Source organism: Archocentrus centrarchus, chromosome 14 (assembly GCF_007364275.1).
Source record: "Archocentrus centrarchus isolate MPI-CPG fArcCen1 chromosome 14, fArcCen1, whole genome shotgun sequence".
In the NCBI taxonomy this organism is placed as follows: Eukaryota; Metazoa; Chordata; class Actinopteri; order Cichliformes; family Cichlidae; genus Archocentrus; species Archocentrus centrarchus.
The window spans coordinates 4,107,123-4,130,957 of record NC_044359.1 but is presented as its reverse complement, the minus strand read 5'-3'; the positions used below and the strand labels follow the sequence as shown (position 1 = coordinate 4,130,957).

Below are 23,835 nucleotides of genomic sequence, written 5' to 3'. Positions count from 1 at the left end.
CCCTGTGCCGTGCTCCCTGTTTAGTTTTGTGTGTGCCAGTCCCCCGTGTCTAGTCTGCGTGTACCTTGTTTAGTTACTTCCTGTTTTATTTTGACAGTCTTGTGTTCCCTGTGCACAGGTGTGTTCCCCAGCACACCTGAATCACATATAGAAGTCATTAGCAGGACTCTGGAGAACTTGACTGCATACTGAGGAGGTAATTCAGTCATTTGAGTCAGGTGTGCTGGATCAGGGACACATCTAAAACCTGCAGGACACCGGCTCTCGAGGCCTGGAGTTCCCTACCCCTGATCTGAAGCATCTTTGCATTGTTTGAGGCGCACACGTTATGACCAAATATCATGATATCAGGTTCTATTTACAAATAAAGATGGATGAATGTGTGTTGTGTTATTGAGCAGAGTGCTGGGAAAACATGGCATTAACTGGCTGTGCTTGTTTAACTACTGCTTTTGCGTTAATCTTGATATGACAGCGTCGTCATCACGTTGAAAGGACGAGCCAGCAAAGGTTGTCTTTCATTCATAACTCAGCAGTAACTGTTGTTATAACAACGCTAAAACTGTGCGAGTATGAACCTGCTGACTGTCTCGCCCTCCTTCACTCGTAACCACTGAATCACCTGAACCAGTCAGCTGATTCATTCCGAGAACGAAGCAGTTGCCTCTTCGGACGTCATATGTCACCTGATTTTGTTTCGCTCTGAAGCAAGTTTCGAAGCTTCTATGGAGTTGTAAGCCCAGGGTTCGAAGCACGTATCGAAGCTTCAGTTTCACACACTCATCACTATGGCACCCGTCCAGCTCCAGTTTAGCTGAGTTTATGGTTTCTTGTGTTTTCCTAATAAACCACCTTTAAGTTCTGTTCTGTCTGAGGCTGCATCCTGGGGTCCAATCCTGCCTTCCACACAACAAGCTATGACACTTCTGGGCTGCTAGCACAGTAACTTAATCCTGATGCGTATGACAGTAGAAGTCGTTTAGACTTCAGATGTTTATTTTGGAACAATCACAACATAGTCATAGAAAAACTGTATGCTTGAATGCCTAATGTAGCCCTCCGTTCCTTCCTCTCACCTGACGTCACTTGTTACATTAAAAGCAGCAGCATTAACAATCAGTCAAATACACATTCATCAATTTTTATGCATCATGTTTTAATTATTCAAGAGCTAGAAATGAGTAATAAACTTTATCCAAACTTCAGATTAAACTTCTTATAAAGTGGCTCTTACACATCTGGCCCCTAATGGTTAAACAGGTTAAACCATTAAACAAACTCACATAATAAAGAGCCATCAATCTACAAAAATACTCTAAGCAGATGAACAATATTAGAGTCATCAATCCCTCTTTATGTGTCTTCATTCTGTTTCCTTGTGCTCACACTGCTTCTTGTAGTAAGCACAGCTTATTTATAGGTCTCTCTAAGGTGCTGTTTGGTCTGCACCTTCACTCGGAGTACTGTTGCACTGAGTCTGGGATGGTTTGGATTATTCTTCCCATTATCCATGTGTTTCTAGGGGATGACATTTTTTTTTCTCCCCTTTGTTTTGTTTTTTTTTTGCTTTGTTTTATGTTTCTCTTTATCACTTTTTTTCTTACCCCTTCCTACCTTTCAGGCCTGGCATTAATAAATAAAATAAAATTGAAAATACAAATATTAACAAGAGTAGCCTGTAGAAAGCTTATAGAGCTGTTCTTGTAAAAGCAAATATGTTTGGTACACCAGTGCATTTGGATCATTAATCCAATTGCGAAAACTGGCAGACATGAAAGGGTTAAAAAAAAAACTATTAACGAGATAATCGACCTCACTGGGAGCAGAGTTTAGGTAGCTGCTCTGCACTGTGTTGGCACTGAAGAGCATAATAATGAAGGAATAAACTTAGTTACAGCACTTTCAGAAAGACTTCTACTGTAATAAAACTTATTCCCCACTGCTGTGTAATCCATTAAAGTAAATGTAAATGTTACTAAGAAATGATCAGACAGGAGGGGGCTTTCAGGGAATACTGTTAAGTCTTCAGTTTCTATGCCATATGTCAGGACAAGATCCAGAGTATGATTAAAGTGGTGGGTGGGCTCCTTTACATTTTGAGAGAAGCCAATTGAATCTAACAATAGATTAAATGCAGTGTTGAGGCTGTCATTCTCAGCATCTACATGGATGTTAAAATCACCCACTATAATGATTTTATCTGAACTGAGCACTAAATCAGATAAAAACACTGAGAAATCAGACAGAAACTCTGAGTAAGGACCAGGTGGACGATAGACAATAACAAATAAAACAGGTTTTTGATTTTCCCAATTAGGATGGACAAGACTAAGAGTCAGGCTTTCAAAAGAATGAAAACTTTGTCTGGGTCTCTGATTAATTATCCATCCATCCATTCACTTCCACTTATCCTGTTCAGGGTCGCGGGGGGGGGCTGGAGCCTATCCCAGCTGACATAGGGCAAGAGACAGGGTACACCCTGTATGGGTTGCCAGCTTGTCGCAGGGCCAACACAGAGAGACAGACAACATCCACACTCACATTCACACCTATGGGCAATTTAGAGTTTCCAATTAACCTAACCTCAGTAAGTGCATGTCTTTGGACTGTGGGAGGAAACCGGAGTACCCGGAGGAAACCCACGCAGACATGGGGAGAACATGCAAACTCCACACAGAGAGGGAGGGAGGGGCCCGGGCCAAGGTGGAATCGAACCCAGGCCTTTGATTAATTAATAAGCTGGAATTGAAGATTGCAGCTAATCCTCCTCCTCGACCTGTGCTTCGAGCATTCTGACAGTTACTGTGACTCAGGGGTGTTGATTCATTTAAACTAACATATTCATCCTGCTGTAACCAGGTTTCTGTAAGGCAGAATAAATCAATATGTTGATCAAGGGGATGTAGCTCAGTGGTAGAGCGCATGCTTCGCATGTATGCGGTCCCAGGTTCAATCCCCGGCATCTCCAGTTGTTACTTATAGGTGAGTGGTGGCCTAGGGGAGAAGAAGAGGATTCATCACTGAGAGGACCCTGGTTCAAATCCTCAGGCTGGCATCACTGTGGGTCCCTGAACAAGCCCACCCCCACAGGTTGCTCCCCGGGCGCCCCTTGGCTGCCCCCTGCTCCATGCTGTGCTGAGTGTACTACATACTCCATGTGTGTGATGGGTTAAATGCAGAGAATGAATCTCACTGCATGTATATGTATGTGACAAATAAAGCTCTTTCTTCTTCTTCTAAATTATTAAATCATTTGCTAACAGGGACTTGGAAGAAAGAGCCCTAATGTTTAATAATCCACATTTAATTGTTTTATTCTTTGGTGCAGTTGAAACTATATTATTTATTGTTTTTGAATTTTTATGCTTAAATAGTTCTCTGCTGATTTTAGCTTTGTTTTTTGGTGGTCTGGGAGCAGGCACCGACTCTGTGGGGATGGGGTTTATGGGGGATGGCAGGAGGAGAGAAGCTGCAGAGAGGCGTGTAAGACTGCAACTCTGCTTCCTGGTCTCAACCCTGGGTAGTCCCAGGTCACTGTTGGTCCTCCAGTCCAGTCTATTATTCAGGTGAACGCCTAGGTACCTGTAGCCTTCCACCGTTTCCACGTCCTCTCCCAAGATATTAATGAGCTTAGTTTCAGTTTTATTCCTCCAGAAGTCAACCAACATCTCTTTTGTCTTGCTGACATTGAGAAGGAGGTGATTTCTGCTTGACCACTCCACAGAGCTTCTCACCAGCTCCCTGTAGTCCGACTCCTGCCCACACTTACTAACCCCAACCACTGCAGTGCCATCAGAGAACTTCTGCAGGTGGCATGTTTCACTGTTGTACTGGGAAATCAGAGGTGTACAAACAGGAATGGAGATAGAACTGTCCCCTGTGGTGTCCCAGTATTGCTATCCATTGCATCAGACAGGGTTCGCCCCAGCTGTACAAACATGGTGACACCACCCTGAGCAGCTTCTCACTCAGCAGAGGTGGTTGGATAGTTTTAAAGGCACTAGAAAAGTTAAAGAACATGATTCTCACCATGCCACCAATACCATCCAGGTGAGAGTGAGCACACTGCAACAGGTACAAAACTGCATGATCCACCCCCACAAAGAGGCAGATAAACAAACTGAAGAGGACTGAGAGCATGTTTTACCTGCAAGCTAAGCCGGGCCAGAACCAGTCTCTCTCTCTCTCTCTCTCTCTCTCTCTCTCTCTCTCTCTCCAGCACCTTCATGACAGGTGACGTCAAGGCCACTGGTCTGAAATCATTAAGGCCAGAAGACGCAGCTTTCTTTGGTACTGGCATTAAACATTATGTCTTCCAGAGCACTGGTACATTTTTCCTGCAGCAGACTCAGGTTGAAAAGATACCGCAGGATGCCAGATAGCTGGGTAGCACAGGACTTCAGGACCCTGGGACTGATGTAATCAGGCCCTACAACTTTGCCTTGGTGCAGTCGTTCCAGCTGTCTCCTCACCTATCCAGCAGTCACACAGCAGGCTGAGGAGGTGTCAGGACTGGTGCTGTGTGAGGAGGGGCAACAGCTGGTCCAGTACTGAACCTGTTGAAAAACTGATTCAGCTCATTGGCTCTGTCCTGATTGCCCCCCTGCTGTTGCTGATCTCTTGGATGGAGGCCTGTGATCAGCCCCCCTCCCTTATAAAAAGAAGAAAGCTTCATCCCCCTCCACACTTCTTTGGTGTTATTTAGCTGGAGTTGAGGCTCCAGCTTATCCCTGTATACATCTTTACACCTTCTCAGCCCCGCCTTCAGTTCACACTGTATCCTTCTCAACTCGTCCCTGTTCCCAGACCTGAAGACCCTTTTCTTCTCATTCAGTAAGGCCTTCAGGTCACTGCAAATGCAGGGCTTGTTGTTGGGAAACCAGTGCGTTGTTCTGGTTGGGATGATGGCCTCCTCACACAAATTTATATAATCAGTGATGTAGTTGATGTCATCCCTTTCTGGATAACAGAACATGTCCCAGTCTGTGGCGTCAAAGCAGTCCTACAGGGACTCGCTGGCCTCCTGAGTCCACCTCCTCACATACTTGGTGGCAACAGGAAGTCTTTGAACTTCAGGAACATACTGAGGTATTAACAGGACCAGGTTATGGTCTGATCTACCTAGTGAGAGAAGGGCAGTGGCTTTGTATGCATCCTGGGTGTTTGCATACAGAAAGTCCAGAGTTTTATTCTCCCGTGTTTTACAGTCCACGAACTGCTGAAAGGTTGGCAGAGCGGAGTCCAGACTAACATGGTCAAAATCACCAGTGATGGTGATGAAAGCTTCTGGGTGTTTACACTGTAGGTCAGCGACAGTCGCGTGTATGATGTCACATGCTGCTGCACCATCAGCTGATGGTGGTATGTAAACACCAATCAATAGCGGAGGAGAATTCACACAGTAAATAATATAGATGCACAGTTCAATGTTAGGTGAACAGAGACGATACTTCACGGCAGCATTTCCTGGATTGCACCACCTTTCATTCTGCAGTCTCTCCACCTTTCTTCTTACTGCTCAGCTTAGCGTCTGTGTGGGCGTGAACAGTGAAAAAGTGGGTACTGTGGCACTGTGGTCTGGGTGCAGCCACGTCTCTGGGACTATAACACACTGCACTCCTGATACTCCCTCTGATGTTTTATAAGCCCCCAGCTCGTCCATCTTATTATCCAGCAATAAGATTGGGCCTAAAACTTTCTATCTTGATAAAGCTTATAGTTAGAGCTGGATCAGGTGACCCTGAACCCTCCCTTAGTTATGCTGCTATAGGCCTAGGAAGCTGGGAAGGTTCCCATGATGCATTGAGTGTTTCTTTCATTCACCTCTTTTACTCTGTTTATACTCCACTCTGCATTTAATCATTAGTTATTATTAATCTCTGTCTCTCTCCCCCCTCAGCAGATGACCCCCCCCCCCCCCCCCCTCCCTGAGCCTGGTTCTGCTGGAGGTTTCTTCCTGTTAAAAGGGAGTTTTTCCTTCCCACTGTCACCAAGTGCTGCTCATAGGGGGTCGTTTTGACTGTTGGGTTTTTTTCAACAGTCTAGAAAAAAGTGCTCATGTAAATGGCTGAATGTGACTTGCTGTATGAAGTGCTTTGAAAAGTGCTGTACAAGAACCAGTCCATTTACCATTACTGACAGTCTTCAGATGAAGCAAGTAAAACTCCCACTTCAGATGAAATTGGTTCAACAAACAGCGTTCAGATAGTGACACTGAACTCATTTTTCATGTTCTCTAACTGCAACATCATTTTAAAGAAGAGGTGACAGTTACAGGAAACCATAACACACACTTTAACCAATGTTTGTGACTGACTGAATAGTTTATCTGTCATTGAGGAGAGGTGACTTCCATAATATTTTACTAGCAAATTATGTTCTTCAGTGTGCATACGTTGAATCTTGTGGTTTAAAGGGCACATATGATGCTTTTAAATCCTTCTTTTTCATATGTAAATCAGTGACGTGGCGTTTCTGCACTCTTTTCCATACCACTTCTTGTCATGGTCCTGGGCCGCCTGCCCAGCATTTTGTATTTATTTCTGTTTTCACTAAGTTTTGTTATTTCCTAGTTTGTTTTGGTTTTCATTGTTCTTAGTTCTGGCTTTGTTATCATTTATGGTTTTCTTGTTCCTTTTTCCCTGCATCTGTGTTCTGGTGTCTGTTTTGTCCTTATGTCTTAACTCTGACCTTCTGTGTTTTCATATTAAGTTTTATTCCCAGTGTTGTGACTAGTCTGCTTTTCTGTCCCATGTCTGAGTCTCTGTCTGTTTCCCTGTGCCGTGCTCCCTGTTTAGTTTTGTGTGTGCCAGTCCCCCGTGTCTAGTCTGCGTGTACCTTGTTTAGTTACTTCCTGTTTTATTTTGACAGTCTTGTGTTCCCTGTGCACAGGTGTGTTCCCCAGCACACCTGAATCACATATAGAAGTCATTAGCAGGACTCTGGAGAACTTGACTGCATACTGAGGAGGTAATTCAGTCATTTGAGTCAGGTGTGCTGGATCAGGGACACATCTAAAACCTGCAGGACACCGGCTCTCGAGGCCTGGAGTTCCCTACCCCTGATCTGAAGCATCTTTGCATTGTTTGAGGCGCACACGTTATGACCAAATATCATGATATCAGGTTCTATTTACAAATAAAGATGGATGAATGTGTGTTGTGTTATTGAGCAGAGTGCTGGGAAAACATGGCATTAACTGGCTGTGCTTGTTTAACTACTGCTTTTGCGTTAATCTTGATATGACAGCGTCGTCATCACGTTGAAAGGACGAGCCAGCAAAGGTTGTCTTTCATTCATAACTCAGCAGTAACTGTTGTTATAACAACGCTAAAACTGTGCGAGTATGAACCTGCTGACTGTCTCGCCCTCCTTCACTCGTAACCACTGAATCACCTGAACCAGTCAGCTGATTCATTCCGAGAACGAAGCAGTTGCCTCTTCGGACGTCATATGTCACCTGATTTTGTTTCGCTCTGAAGCAAGTTTCGAAGCTTCCATGGAGTTGTAAGCCCAGGGTTCGAAGCACGTATCGAAGCTTCAGTTTCACACACTCATCACTATGGCACCCGTCCAGCTCCAGTTTAGCTGAGTTTATGGTTTCTTGTGTTTTCCTAATAAACCACCTTTAAGTTCTGTTCTGTCTGAGGCTGCATCCTGGGGTCCAATCCTGCCTTCCACACAACAAGCTATGACACTTCTGGGCTGCTAGCACAGTAACTTAATCCTGATGCGTATGACAGTAGAAGTCGTTTAGACTTCAGATGTTTATTTTGGAACAATCACAACATAGTCATAGAAAAACTGTATGCTTGAATGCCTAATGTAGCCCTCCGTTCCTTCCTCTCACCTGACGTCACTTGTTACATTAAAAGCAGCAGCATTAACAATCAGTCAAATACACATTCATCAATTTTTATGCATCATGTTTTAATTATTCAAGAGCTAGAAATGAGTAATAAACTTTATCCAAACTTCAGATTAAACTTCTTATAAAGTGGCTCTTACACATCTGGCCCCTAATGGTTAAACAGGTTAAACCATTAAACAAACTCACATAATAAAGAGCCATCAATCTACAAAAATACTCTAAGCAGATGAACAATATTAGAGTCATCAATCCCTCTTTATGTGTCTTCATTCTGTTTCCTTGTGCTCACACTGCTTCTTGTAGTAAGCACAGCTTATTTATAGGTCTCTCTAAGGTGCTGTTTGGTCTGCACCTTCACTCGGAGTACTGTTGCACTGAGTCTGGGATGGTTTGGATTATTCTTCCCATTATCCATGTGTTTCTAGGGGATGACATTTTTTTTTCTCCCCTTTGTTTTGTTTTTTTTTTGCTTTGTTTTATCTTTCTCTTTATCACTTTTTTTCTTACCCCTTCCTACCTTTCAGGCCTGGCATAAATAAATAAAATAAAATTGAAAATACAAATATTAACAAGAGTAGCCTGTAGAAAGCTTATAGAGCTGTTCTTGTAAAAGCAAATATGTTTGGTACACCAGTGCATTTGGATCATTATTCCAATTGCGAAAACTGGCAGACATGAAAGGGTTAAAAAAAAAACTATTAACGAGATAATCGACCTCACTGGGAGCAGAGTTTAGGTAGCTGCTCTGCACTGTGTTGGCACTGAAGAGCATAATAATGAAGGAATAAACTTAGTTACAGCACTTTCAGAAAGACTTCTACTGTAATAAAACTTATTCCCCACTGCTGTGTAATCCATTAAAGTAAATGTAAATGTTACTAAGAAATGATCAGACAGGAGGGGGCTTTCAGGGAATACTGTTAAGTCTTCAGTTTCTATGCCATATGTCAGGACAAGATCCAGAGTATGATTAAAGTGGTGGGTGGGCTCCTTTACATTTTGAGAGAAGCCAATTGAATCTAACAATAGATTAAATGCAGTGTTGAGGCTGTCATTCTCAGCATCTACATGGATGTTAAAATCACCCACTATAATGATTTTATCTGAACTGAGCACTAAATCAGATAAAAACACTGAGAAATCAGACAGAAACTCTGAGTAAGGACCAGGTGGACGATAGACAATAACAAATAAAACAGGTTTTTGATTTTCCCAATTAGGATGGACAAGACTAAGAGTCAGGCTTTCAAAAGAATGAAAACTTTGTCTGGGTCTCTGATTAATTATCCATCCATCCATTCACTTCCACTTATCCTGTTCAGGGTCGCGGGGGGGGCTGGAGCCTATCCCAGCTGACATAGGGCAAGAGACAGGGTACACCCTGTATGGGTTGCCAGCTTGTCGCAGGGCCAACACAGAGAGACAGACAACATCCACACTCACATTCACACCTATGGGCAATTTAGAGTTTCCAATTAACCTAACCTCAGTAAGTGCATGTCTTTGGACTGTGGGAGGAAACCGGAGTACCCGGAGGAAACCCACGCAGACATGGGGAGAACATGCAAACTCCACACAGAGAGGGAGGGAGGGGCCCGGGCCAAGGTGGAATCGAACCCAGGCCTTTGATTAATTAATAAGCTGGAATTGAAGATTGCAGCTAATCCTCCTCCTCGACCTGTGCTTCGAGCATTCTGACAGTTACTGTGACTCAGGGGTGTTGATTCATTTAAACTAACATATTCATCCTGCTGTAACCAGGTTTCTGTAAGGCAGAATAAATCAATATGTTGATCAAGGGGATGTAGCTCAGTGGTAGAGCGCATGCTTCGCATGTATGCGGTCCCAGGTTCAATCCCCGGCATCTCCAGTTGTTACTTATAGGTGAGTGGTGGCCTAGGGGAGAAGAAGAGGATTCATCACTGAGAGGACCCTGGTTCAAATCCTCAGGCTGGCATCACTGTGGGTCCCTGAACAAGCCCACCCCCACAGGTTGCTCCCCGGGCGCCCCTTGGCTGCCCCCTGCTCCATGCTGTGCTGAGTGTACTACATACTCCATGTGTGTGATGGGTTAAATGCAGAGAATGAATCTCACTGCATGTATATGTATGTGACAAATAAAGCTCTTTCTTCTTCTTCTAAATTATTAAATCATTTGCTAACAGGGACTTGGAAGAAAGAGCCCTAATGTTTAATAATCCACATTTAATTGTTTTATTCTTTGGTGCAGTTGAAACTATATTATTTATTGTTTTTGAATTTTTATGCTTAAATAGTTCTCTGCTGATTTTAGCTTTGTTTTTTGGTGGTCTGGGAGCAGGCACCGACTCTGTGGGGATGGGGTTTATGGGGGATGGCAGGAGGAGAGAAGCTGCAGAGAGGCGTGTAAGACTGCAACTCTGCTTCCTGGTCTCAACCCTGGGTAGTCCCAGGTCACTGTTGGTCCTCCAGTCCAGTCTATTATTCAGGTGAACGCCTAGGTACCTGTAGCCTTCCACCGTTTCCACGTCCTCTCCCAAGATATTAATGAGCTTAGTTTCAGTTTTATTCCTCCAGAAGTCAACCAACATCTCTTTTGTCTTGCTGACATTGAGAAGGAGGTGATTTCTGCTTGACCACTCCACAGAGCTTCTCACCAGCTCCCTGTAGTCCGACTCCTGCCCACACTTACTAACCCCAACCACTGCAGTGCCATCAGAGAACTTCTGCAGGTGGCATGTTTCACTGTTGTACTGGGAAATCAGAGGTGTACAAACAGGAATGGAGATAGAACTGTCCCCTGTGGTGTCCCAGTATTGCTATCCATTGCATCAGACAGGGTTCGCCCCAGCTGTACAAACATGGTGACACCACCCTGAGCAGCTTCTCACTCAGCAGAGGTGGTTGGATAGTTTTAAAGGCACTAGAAAAGTTAAAGAACATGATTCTCACCATGCCACCAATACCATCCAGGTGAGAGTGAGCACACTGCAACAGGTACAAAACTGCATGATCCACCCCCACAAAGAGGCAGATAAACAAACTGAAGAGGACTGAGAGCATGTTTTACCTGCAAGCTAAGCCGGGCCAGAACCAGTCTCTCTCTCTCTCTCTCTCTCTCTCTCTCTCTCTCTCTCCAGCACCTTCATGACAGGTGACGTCAAGGCCACTGGTCTGAAATCATTAAGGCCAGAAGACGCAGCTTTCTTTGGTACTGGCATTAAACATTATGTCTTCCAGAGCACTGGTACATTTTTCCTGCAGCAGACTCAGGTTGAAAAGATACCGCAGGATGCCAGATAGCTGGGTAGCACAGGACTTCAGGACCCTGGGACTGATGTAATCAGGCCCTACAACTTTGCCTTGGTGCAGTCGTTCCAGCTGTCTCCTCACCTATCCAGCAGTCACACAGCAGGCTGAGGAGGTGTCAGGACTGGTGCTGTGTGAGGACGGGCAACAGCTGGTCCAGTACTGAACCTGTTGAAAAACTGATTCAGCTCATTGGCTCTGTCCTGATTGCCCCCCTGCTGTTGCTGATCTCTTGGATGGAGGCCTGTGATCAGCCCCCCTCCCTTATAAAAAGAAGAAAGCTTCATCCCCCTCCACACTTCTTTGGTGTTATTTAGCTGGAGTTGAGGCTCCAGCTTATCCCTGTATACATCTTTACACCTTCTCAGCCCCGCCTTCAGTTCACACTGTATCCTTCTCAACTCGTCCCTGTTCCCAGACCTGAAGACCCTTTTCTTCTCATTCAGTAAGGCCTTCAGGTCACTGCAAATGCAGGGCTTGTTGTTGGGAAACCAGTGCGTTGTTCTGGTTGGGATGATGGCCTCCTCACACAAATTTATATAATCAGTGATGTAGTTGATGTCATCCCTTTCTGGATAACAGAACATGTCCCAGTCTGTGGTGTCAAAGCAGTCCTACAGGGACTCGCTGGCCTCCTGAGTCCACCTCCTCACATACTTGGTGGCAACAGGAAGTCTTTGAACTTCAGGAACATACTGAGGTATTAACAGGACCAGGTTATGGTCTGATCTACCTAGTGAGAGAAGGGCAGTGGCTTTGTATGCATCCTGGGTGTTTGCATACAGAAAGTCCAGAGTTTTATTCTCCCGTGTTTTACAGTCCACGAACTGCTGAAAGGTTGGCAGAGCGGAGTCCAGACTAACATGGTCAAAATCACCAGTGATGGTGATGAAAGCTTCTGGGTGTTTACACTGTAGGTCAGCGACAGTCGCGTGTATGATGTCACATGCTGCTGCACCATCAGCTGATGGTGGTATGTAAACACCAATCAATAGCGGAGGAGAATTCACACAGTAAATAATATAGATGCACAGTTCAATGTTAGGTGAACAGAGACGATACTTCACGGCAGCATTTCCTGGATTGCACCACCTTTCATTCTGCAGTCTCTCCACCTTTCTTCTTACTGCTCAGCTTAGCGTCTGTGTTGGCGTGAACAGTGAAAAAGTGGGTACTGTGGCACTGTGGTCTGGGTGCAGCCACGTCTCTGGGACTATAACACACTGCACTCCTGATACTCCCTCTGATGTTTTATAAGCCCCCAGCTCGTCCATCTTATTATCCAGCAATAAGATTGGGCCTAAAACTTTCTATCTTGATAAAGCTTATAGTTAGAGCTGGATCAGGTGACCCTGAACCCTCCCTTAGTTATGCTGCTATAGGCCTAGGAAGCTGGGAAGGTTCCCATGATGCATTGAGTGTTTCTTTCATTCACCTCTTTTACTCTGTTTATACTCCACTCTGCATTTAATCATTAGTTATTATTAATCTCTGTCTCTCTCCCCCCTCAGCAGATGACCCCCCCCCCCCCCCTCCCTGAGCCTGGTTCTGCTGGAGGTTTCTTCCTGTTAAAAGGGAGTTTTTCCTTCCCACTGTCACCAAGTGCTGCTCATAGGGGGTCGTTTTGACTGTTGGGTTTTTTTCAACAGTCTAGAAAAAAGTGCTCATGTAAATGGCTGAATGTGACTTGCTGTATGAAGTGCTTTGAAAAGTGCTGTACAAGAACCAGTCCATTTACCATTACTGACAGTCTTCAGATGAAGCAAGTAAAACTCCCACTTCAGATGAAATTGGTTCAACAAACAGCGTTCAGATAGTGACACTGAACTCATTTTTCATGTTCTCTAACTGCAACATCATTTTAGTCATAGAACCACAAAATTCAGCACACACAGAGATCTTGTGAAGATGAACAAAAATACTTTAGTGGCGATACCAGGAAGTCGGCCATCTTGGTTTGAAATTTTGAAAGTGCTATGTCAGCGTTTTTTACACACCTCATATTTGAACAAACTCGTCACAGGGCGTTGAACCAAGTGACACCAAAAGTGGTCAGGATCATTGAGACAAGTGCGGAATCCAGAGTTGTTGAAGGTTTTATAGAATATTAAATGGTGTCGCCATAGCAACGCACCAAATTTTGCATTCATTTTTGTGTCTCAAAGCAAAGCGTTTTCTGCAATCGTTTGCACATGCTTTGTCTTATTTGCCTCAGATTTTAATAACTTTTGTACTCACCAATCCTGACTCCATAATCGGGGAATTGTGGCTTTTGGCACATTTGCTTCTAGAGAAGCAAACAAAAATTTGTATGGAGGTCAAAAAATTTTGTTTCTCAGAATTGTATGAAATTTGGTAGCAACATTGTGTATGTCATCCTGATTGAAAAAGTCAGTGACACCCCTATCATATTTTTTAAGATGTTGCCATGGCAATGTCCCAAAATAAAGTCACACCCCTGCCATATTTTTCATGCTGTTGTGATAGTGATGACAAAAATTTCCTATTTTATTCTTATGGGTAGCCAATACAGCCATTGCAGTATTTCACATGTTGCAGCTATTTAAAGGGCTAAAATTTAAACTTTTGGCAAAGATGAGTTAAATTTGACACCAGCACTGAGTGGGTGGGGCTGTTATCGCCACTTACAGCTATATTTCGCCAGTTTGTTAACAACTTCTTTCCAAATTAACAATGTTTCTTCTACAATGGGATCCCCTCATGTGTTGACCTGTTTTACTGTCATTGTTACTTGTTCTCCTTGTAGCCTATTGTGAAGTCCTAAAGATTATATTGGTCATTAATTTACTAAAATTACTTTTGCTCTCAGTTATAGACATAGTGTTACTGAAACCAGTGATACAGTTACCTCCCCTTTCATCTTGCATATAAAACTCACTCAGGTTTTCAGAGGACACAGATACCCACAAATCAGAGGCAGATTATAAACTTCCTGAGCAGCAGATTTTAAACCAGCAACCCTGTTTACAGGACATCCATGCTGTGCTGAGAGAGCTGACCGCCTCATTGGCTGAACAGAAAGTGAAGATGGCATACCTGGAAAAAGAGAATCAAGGTACAGTATTATGTCAGGTAGTGAGAGAAGAAGCAGTAAACCTTTATGTGACCCACAGTTGTGTTACAGAGCTCTCAATGTCACTTCATGGTTATGTGTTTTCTTCCATCCATCCATTTCCTTCCACTTATCCTGTTCAGGGTCGCAGGGGGGCCTGTCACAGGGCTAACACAGAGACAGACAACCACGCACACTCATATTCACACCTACGGCCAATTTAGAATCACCAATTAAGCTAACCCCACATTTCTGGACTGTGGGAGGAAACCAGAGAAAACCCACACAGACACAGGGAGAACATGCAAACTCCACACAGAAAGGCCCGGGCTAAGGTGGATTCAAACCCAGACCTTCTAGCTGTGAGGCAACAGTGCTAACACCACGCCACCGTGCTGCCCCATGTGTTTTCTTTTCAAATTGAACATTTTTTTGGCAGAAATATTGGTCTTCAGAGAAATTGATGATGCAGGGAAATAAAAGGTTTATTTTTCATTTATTTCAGAGCAGGCACCAAAGCTGAAAGAAGTGGAGAGACAGAAGGCTGAGATCGACCAGCTGAAGCTGCAGTCCAAAGGTACTGTGTGGAAATCATCGTGGCTCTGATCATTGCTGTCAAAATGTTGAAATCTCTAATATTCATTTTAAAAAACATCTTAATATCATATTGGAGCCAAAAACATCTCTTTTCATCTCAGCATCAGGAAGTGACTGGAGTGTGTTTTTATAGTGAAACAGCTCACAGCTCCTCTTCATGGCAAGCATGTCCAATCAAAAGATTTCAACATTTACTTAAACACTATTTTCTGTGCTGATCCAACAATTCTAACATCATTCAGAGTCTGTATTTGTGTTTGTAGTATCTCTCTACCCGGAGCTATAAGCTCATAAACTCTGTTTACTCACTGGACAGCTGAAAATATTTTACTCAAAATTTGGTGGACAAACACACATCAGTGATGGAAATCTGTCCACAAGGTGGCGCTACTGTGTTTGAACATCTTTAGTTCATTCAAAGAGGAAATTTGACCACCAACAATGTTTTAATGTGTTGTAAAGCAGAGAGAGAGTAAGAGGAAATGACCTGAACTGTCAGCATGTGGGGTGGCTGGAGCTCAGGTGGAGTGCTCTCCACATCCTGAAGCATCCTTGGAGAAGACGCCTCCATCAGAGAGTGTCAGACAAAGCACTCAGATAAAAAACACTGTTTATGAATGTGTGTGATTGGGTGAATGAGACTTGTAGTAGAAAGTGCTTTGGGTGCTCAACTGAGTACAAAGTTGTTACATACACAACACTGCCAACACGATTCACTCCTCTGCCGTCACACACATGAACCTGAGTAACATCCATTCTTAATCCAGAGGGTTTAACATGATGTGGGCCCACCCTTTGCAGCTATAACAGCTTCAACTCTTCTGGGAAGGCTTTCCACAGGTTTAGGAGTGTTTATGGGAATTTCTGACCATTCTTCCAGAGGTGCACTTATGAAGTCAGACACTGATGTTGGAGAGAAGGCCTGGCTCACAGTCTCCAGTCAAGTTCTTCCACACGAAACTGGCTCATCCATGTCTTTATGGAGCTGCTTTGTGCACTGGTGTCCAGGCATGTTGGAACAGGAAGGGGCCATCCCCAAACTGTTCCCACAAAGTTGGGAGCATCAAACTGTCCCGAATGTGTTGGTATGCAGAAGCATTAAGAGTTCCTTTCACTGGAACTAAGGGGCTGCTGCTCTGCACACTGTTCTTGAGCTGATCTGAAGGCCACATGAAGGTTTTAGGTCTGTAGTGACTGACTCTGCAGAAAGTTGGTGTTAACTGTGCACCTCAGTATCCTCTGACCCCACTCTGCGATTTTATGTGGCCTACCACTTCATGGCTGACTTGCTATCATTCCCAGTCTCTTCCATTTTGTTATAATCCCACTAACAGCTGACTGTGGAATATTCATTAGTGAGGAATGACTGCATCTGCATCTCTGCATGCCTAGGTGCTTGGTGTTATACACCTGTGGCCATGGAAATAACTGAAACACCTGAATTCAATGATTTGGATGGGTGAGTGAATTATTTTAGCAGTATAGTGTAAGTACCCATCTATATGGGTCATCTGCTCAACCAAGGGAGGTATAGTGGCATGGTTACCTCCATCTTTTACATACAGTCTATGGGCCATGCCTGAGTGAAGCAGAGAGGGAAACGCAGAGTGGAGGGGCAGAGTTCAAAGACTGTGGATAAAGTCACAGAGTTTAACTGCACAGGTTTGAAATGAGAAAATCAGTTTGTTCAGTGATGCAGTCAAAGTCTGCTTCTTCAATCATTCACCACCAGCAGCTGTAGGAGCTCCTGTGGCTCTGTGGTGTGTGAGGTGGAGGATGAGGGGACGTGGAGGAGAGCACCGCTCAGTGTAGCCTGAACAGAAGTCAGAGTTACTTTCTTACCTGCTGCTTTGACAGAGAAAAACGTGAATCACTGAGTGCTGGCAGTGAGTTTGTTTTCTTTGTATTTTTCTCAGAGCAGGAAGCAAAGCTGGAGACTGAGATCGAGCAGCTGAAGCAGCAGCTAAAAGGTATTGTGTGGAAATTTGATTTTTGATCACATGATCACGTTCATGTTGGTTTGATCTAAAATGCAAAATTAAATTTCCCAGGTTAGAGTTTATTTTTGAATGTCTTAACGTTAAACACTGAAACTAAACCCTGCTGTGATCAGCTCAGCATCACGAGCTGACTGGAGTGTGTTACAGTTAAAGTGTTTGCAGATCCAACGCTGCTCAAACACTCGTTTCTGTCAACATCTGAAGCTGTTTTTGTGCTGCAGACAAATCTGCCCACGAGGTGGCGCTACTGCGTTTGAATCCCTTTAGTTCGTTCACAGGAGCAACTTTAGTACCAACAATGTTTTTATTTCTTCCACATGATCTCTGAGGGCAAAGTTCAAACTAACTGACCTCCTGGTGCCACAGTATGTGGATTACATGATGTTACATGATGGGGATATTTGAATATTAGTAGAAGCAGTAATATCTCAGATATGTTTGAATTGGCTCAGTGTCAATAATGTTTCCAGAACAGGATCTTTATAATGCAGCATGTGGTGTTTCTGTCACCATCAACTAAAAATGTGAAAATACCCAAAAATCATTTATTTACCAAATGTGATTGAAACTACAGCCAGTCCAAACTTAGTCATAAAATATTAGATTAGATTTAATTTATTGTCATTGCACATGTCACAAGTACAATGCAACAAAATGCAGATTAACCAGAAGTGCTTGAGCTGTGATTAAAAAAAAGGAGAACAGCTCATTTGGTGGATGGGAGGAATCTTCTGTGATGTTAGCTGCTTTACTGAAGCAACACTTCCTGTGGATGTCACTGATGGTGGGAAGCGAGGCTCCGGTGATGCCCTCAGCTGTTTTCACCACCTTCTGCAAGACTTTCTGATCTTAGAGACTGTAACACAGTTGGTTTGGGTGCTCTCGATGGAAGTTCACCAGGATGGCTGAAGAGAGCTGGTTATTCCTCAGAGTCCTCAGGAAGAACAGGCGCTGGTGAGCCTGGAGCAGTTGGTTGTCCAGGTGAGGTGCTGTGAGATGCAGATCCTTAGGGATCTGAGGCTGAACCTGATCCCTCATCGTGTCATTGTCAGTGTTACCCTGCCTGTGTGTCACCCTGCTCCACAGCTTATGTTTGGCTCTGGCACCTGTCCAGCCCACTTTATTTATATTCAATATTTCTCATCATCTCCTCTAATAAACCACTTTTATAAGTTCAGTCCTGCATTCTTGCCTACCACACAGGTGTTGTTTACAGGTGTATCCCTGCTCTGTGCAGGTCATTAAAGTGAAAGCACTCTTTGAGCTTCAAACACACATTAAGTCCATGACTGGATCTAATTTACTGAATTACACTCACGTTAAACTGAGTTCATGTTTGGCTGAAGCACAAAGAAAGATGCAACTGAAACGAGTTTGGATCCTCAAAAATAGATTCAATCCAATTTCAGTTTCTGGTCACAGAGTTTGATCTCTTCTATCTGTCACAATGAAATGATTTCAGCTGTCAATCATTTCTTTCATTGGAGATTCATGTTTTTGTCATGACATTTCTGTGTCTCAGTCAAACAGGTGGCGTTCTCAGCCTCTCAGTTTGATCAGGGCTATGGAGAAACTGGACCCTCTAACACAGAGACTACTCTGATCTTCAGACGTGTTCTCACAAACACTGGAAATGCCTACAACCCACAAACAGGTAACAGCTCTGAATGTCAGCCTGATGTTCCAGATGTTCCAACAGCTGATTTAACATGACAAAACCAAATGTCCCACAGGGATCTTCACTGCCCCACTGTGAGGAGTCTACCACTTTGAGTGGCACCTGTATGGACATGGAAACATTGCTGCGACTGGTGTGTTGTTCAGGAATAGAGAGCACATATTTATTGCACACAAAGTTAAAGTACAGCTGCATTGGGAGTGGCCCACTGTTAGCCCCTGAGTACAGCGCTATAAATGATGCTTAAATTATATGGTTTTGCCTCTTTCATGTCTTTTTATGGATACACGATTGTCTCTTATCTGTTATTATTTTGTGTTTAGGCTCAGATTGGTTTGATGTTTGAAGGCACAGTGACTGGAAAAGAAAACTTCTCTCAAATGCATTAAATCTAAAGTAACAAACCTGCTTTGAAAATCTAACGAATAGAAAGTACAGATATTTGTGTAAAAATGTAGGGAGTAAAAGGTGTCAGAAAAATAAATACTCAAGTAAGGTACAGTAAACTAGTACAGTAATGAAGTATTTGTACTTTGTTTCTGTTGTGATTTGGTGCTATATAAATAAAACTGAACTGAACTGAATTCAGGTACAGGAAGCAGGTTCATATTCATCAACTTACCTAACAGGTGGAAGAAAGTAAGAGAACTGCTGTCTAGGTTGGTGTTATCACTGTCCTATCTTAGTTAAAATTGCCCAGTGGGTTATTATATAAATAATTAGGCTCAGTACTGACTAAATAAAAGCAGTGGAATTATTAATATTAACCTGATAAGCATTTATAACAACTTGTTAGCAGCAATAGAGTCAGCATTCAACCTACGTATAGTGTCATCTACCTCGAGCTAGTCACTGTCCCACAATCCTTCACTCTTTGTAGTCAAATACCTACACAAATAGACACAAACACAATACCACGAAAGCCCAATATGACTGCAGCTCTCCTTCCTGGTCAGTCACATTTTGGGTGGTTGAATAAATCTGACCAGATTTCAAAAAATAAAAGTTGCACCATCACATCACTCCTCCATACCTGTGTACACATACACATTCAGAAGTGTTCATTTACACAAGAAATGAGCTCTTCTCATAGAGATATATGTGAAATTAATAGAAAAAAGGTTTTAAAAAAATCAGGGAAGCCAAACAAATACAATAAGAATTCATATTAACCCCACAATTTTTTATCAGTTCTCTTCAATGACAGGATTACAAGGCTGTGTTTGCATTTTTTGCATTTTCAGAGTATAAATACACAGGAAGAAGTAGTTTCAGACTGTGAGGTTTCCTGTATGCTCACTGAAGAATATGTTTATCAAATGTTATGGAAATCAGTTCTCTCAGTGAGAGAGAAATTATTCAGTCACACACACACACACACACACACACACACACACACACACACACACACACACACACACACACACACACACACACACACACACACACACACACACACACACACAAGTGTGTTTTGCTATCTTTGTGGGGAATTTCCATTGACTTCCATTCATTTCTACAGCCTAAACCTTACCTTTACCCTTTTCCTAACCCTAACCATCACATACCTAACCCTAACCCTAACCTAAACTCAATTCATACCTTAGCCCTAACTCTGACCCCTGACCCAAAAACAGGGTTTCCCCTTGTGGGGACAAGGTTCCAGTCCCCACAAGGAGCAATTGGTCCCCACAACGTAGTATATGTCAGGAAAATTGTCCCCACAAGGTATTATAAACATACGCGCACACACACACACACACACACACACACACACACACACACACACACACACACACACACACACACACACACACACAGGTGTGTTATGTGTGTTATGATTTCCCATAAATATCCCCTCTTCTTAAAAAGGATTTGGCAGTTGGAGAACACAAAGAACCAGTTCAGTGTCACTATGTGAAGTGATTTGTTGAATCGCTTCAATGTGAAAACAGTGGAGATTGATGTGTCTGCCAGATAGTTTTAATTGCTTCACCTGTGAAAAGACTGTCAGTAATGAAAGTTATGCCAACAAGTTGCCACACGTCGAGATGAGATCCAGAGTGTGACTGAAAAAACTCTTGGTGCAGCTGTTTTTTTCTTTGCGAATTTTTATGGTTAAAATATTTTTTTCTGGGTTTTGGTTTGTTTTTTGGTGGTCTGGGAGCAGACACCATCTCTATGGGGATGGGTCAGATTTCTAGAAATGAGAGCTGTTCCATCCAAAGTGGGATGGATGCCGTCTCTCCCAACAAGACCAGGTTTTCCCCACAAATTTTGCCAATTATCTATGAAGCCCACGTTGTTTTTTGGACACCACTCAGACAGCCAGCGATTCAAGAACATGCGGCTAAACATGTCGCTCCTGGTCTGATTGGGGAGGGGCCCAGAGAAAACTACAGAGTCCGACATTGTGTTTGCAAAGTTACACAATATTAATATTAGTGACCTCCGACTGGCGTAATCGGGTGTCATTACTGCCGATGGAGTTTGGAGACTGGAGTTTGTGGCCAGTTTCAGACGTGGACAAAATTGTTGGTACCCTTTCATTAAAGAAAGAAAAAAAACCCACAATGGTCATTGAGATAACTTAAAACTAGATTATCTCATCAATAGTTTTACATCCACACTGTATACAACTCTGGATACTGTGGCTCCTCTGAAACAGAAACTCACAAATGTACAGCTTAATGCACATAACCCTTAAGCTGGAGAGGAAATGGCATCTCACTATTTTAGAAGATCTTCATTTAGCCTGGAAAAAGAGTTTGTTGCTCTAAAAAAAAAAAAGCTCTCCATAAAGCTAGATACATTTTCATTGTTATGCAGATGATACCCAGCTTTATATGTCCATGAAGCCAGATCACACACAAACTGCAGGAATGTCTTAAAGACATAAAGGCCTGGATGACCTCTAATTTCCTGCTTCAATTCAGATAAAATTGAAGTTATTGCCCCACAAATATTAGAAACACCAGATACTCACAATACAAAGCTGTGATTCTTCTCCCCATGCAGAACCACTACAGCTGATCTTAGGGTTCCTCCACCTTCTGAATCCCACTGGAACCCCTGAGTATCCTCATGTTGGTGTTTAGGTGGAGGCACAGTCACCCTCTACTATGGAGGACACAGAGAACAGAGCTGTGTTTAAATTCCCTTTAACAGTTTGTGTCCTACAGAACAGATTCAAGCTGAGTGCATTCATTAGGATTAAAATTTAGATTGGAATAATGTTTCTATTCTCATGTAATATTTTATATTATTACAATAATATATAATGAGGTTGAGTTAGCTTTACACAAAAATAGCAGGTAGAAATGTACTACTTTTACTTTTTTACATTGAGTCCATTTCAGAGCCTGTACTTTTTTACTTTTATTTGAGTAAATAAGTTGAACCAGTACTTGAACTTTTACCAGAGTAGTTAAGAACAACAGTACTTGTGCTTCTACTTAAGTACAGAATGTCAGTACTTTTGCCACCTCTGGCTTCATCATGTCCAGGTGAGCTTTGCTGTCCTTATACTGATACTCAGGTATACAGGATATATGTGGCTGTCTCACCTGTTGGATAACATACATGTGGTTACACATCACTGCAGTCTCTGTTGTTACATGCCGTTATCCTCCCTTTCAGATCAGCTGGAAGGCTGGGTGGTGAAAAAGCCGTTGGCAGTGACAGCAACGTGCTGGGTGTTAGAAGTAAAGAAGAGAAACAGTCTGGTTGCAAGAAGGCTGTGGGACATTAACAAGGCATCTGCCAGTTACACCCACACTAGAAGTGATTCATTTCAAAGCAGACGGCTGATATTGCGACTGTTCCAGGATAGAGCTGCCTATCTGTGAGGACACAGCTTATTATTATTATAATATACAGAAGCTCTGGGACTTGTTGGGAACATTTAAAACATACCAACAGGGATCGAAGTCAAAAAGAAGTAAACGTAAGTATTATAATATATGATTATATATATATATATATATATATATATATATATATATATATAAGAACTGTTCAATTCTTAAATTATAACAATGATTTTCCAGCAAATATTTTAGTATTAATTACTACACAATTAATTAAAACACTATTCATCAGGATAATAGTCAAAAAAGGTTTAGACACCCCGAGAGTTACTCTCAAGCTCTCATCTGTGAAGCTGCGGTCAAGCGGGCCTCAACCTGAATTTTGTGGCTCCTTTATTCTCGATATTATGGAACGAGTGCCTGCCAACCTAAAAATACAGCAAAATATGTCATTTTGAAAATACATTGACTTTAGCAAAGAAAATATTTTAAGCATTGCAAACAGTTCCTGCAGTCCTCTAAAAATCCCAGCTGCACATTGCTGTGAACGAGCTGTGAGTCTGTTTGACAAATGGACTCTGGAACTGGACAGAGAAGGAAAAAGGATAAAACATATTCAGCATGAACAGGGTTTTTTCAGGGTTTTTGACTCTCAGTTTCACTTCAGCTCTTTGTGTGTTAGAGCCTCACTCTTCTCCACAGTGATGGGCGTAGCTGCTGTAACATCACCTGCTGGCTTTGGACTCCACATTTTGAACCTGCACATTTGATATTTGACTTTGTGATTGGCATGGCCGTCTCATGTTTTTCAACTTTTCTTCAGTCTCATATTTTTATGACATTTTGGGTTACGTTAATAATTATTCTAATGAAATTTAAAGGAGAAATAAAAATAACTCAGAAGCACGTGAGACACAGTGAGGAGACACCTGTGCATAGAGTGGGCTCATCTTATTATTTTTTAATGTGGAAACTAAAATAAAGTGTAGTCATTGCTATCGGATAAATGCACTGAAGTAACAGAAATGCATTTTTATTTCTGTGTCTCAGATGTCAGCGATTTCAGTCGAAGAGTGGATAAAAGCTCTGACTGACATCCTCGCACTGCTGGAACACAAAGAATACAATAAGTTCTTGGATTTTATTCGGGAAATCTCCAAAGGAGATTTCCCGAATAGATTTCCAACAAGGAAATCAGAGCTGCCCAAAAATATCATTAAGTATTATGGAGTGAATGAATCTATCCAGAAAATCAAAGATGCAATGGATCAGATACCGAGGAAGGATGATGAAGTCCAGAACCTGCTGCACCCCTTTGTGGCCAAACTGGAGAATACAGGTGAGTTCATGTGTTGTTTATGCCAGACTTCTGCAGATGGTCTGTGATCAGTAACCTTAATGATCAATGCAAGTGATAAGAAAATAAATAAAACTTCTTTTAGCTGTTCTCTTATTTATAAGGGGTCACCACAGTGACCTGGACATTTGATTTAGCACAGGTGTTAAACCTGAGAGAAAGC

At 42.6% G+C, this 23,835-nt stretch overlaps 1 protein-coding gene and 2 non-coding genes across 3 annotated transcripts in view; all 3 read left to right on the top strand.

The window, feature by feature from the left end:
* The first annotated feature begins 2,896 nt into the window (after positions 1–2,896).
* Positions 2,897–2,968, top strand: trnaa-cgc (transfer RNA alanine (anticodon CGC)). The gene has a single exon. It is a non-coding gene; the product is annotated as a tRNA-Ala (tRNA).
* Positions 2,969–9,668: 6,700 nt separating this feature from the next.
* On the top strand, positions 9,669–9,740 carry trnaa-cgc (transfer RNA alanine (anticodon CGC)). The gene has a single exon. It is a non-coding gene; the product is annotated as a tRNA-Ala (tRNA).
* A 12,487-nt stretch (positions 9,741–22,227) lies between these two features.
* Positions 22,228–23,835, top strand: part of LOC115791443 (uncharacterized) — a 28,937-nt gene continuing 27,329 nt past the window's right edge. Inside the window, exons 1-2 of the mRNA XM_030745526.1 lie at positions 22,228–22,452; positions 23,366–23,654. Of these exons, the coding sequence (XP_030601386.1) occupies positions 23,366–23,654 (289 nt within the window). The 5' untranslated portion in view covers positions 22,228–22,452. The remainder of the gene's footprint in view (positions 22,453–23,365; positions 23,655–23,835) is intronic.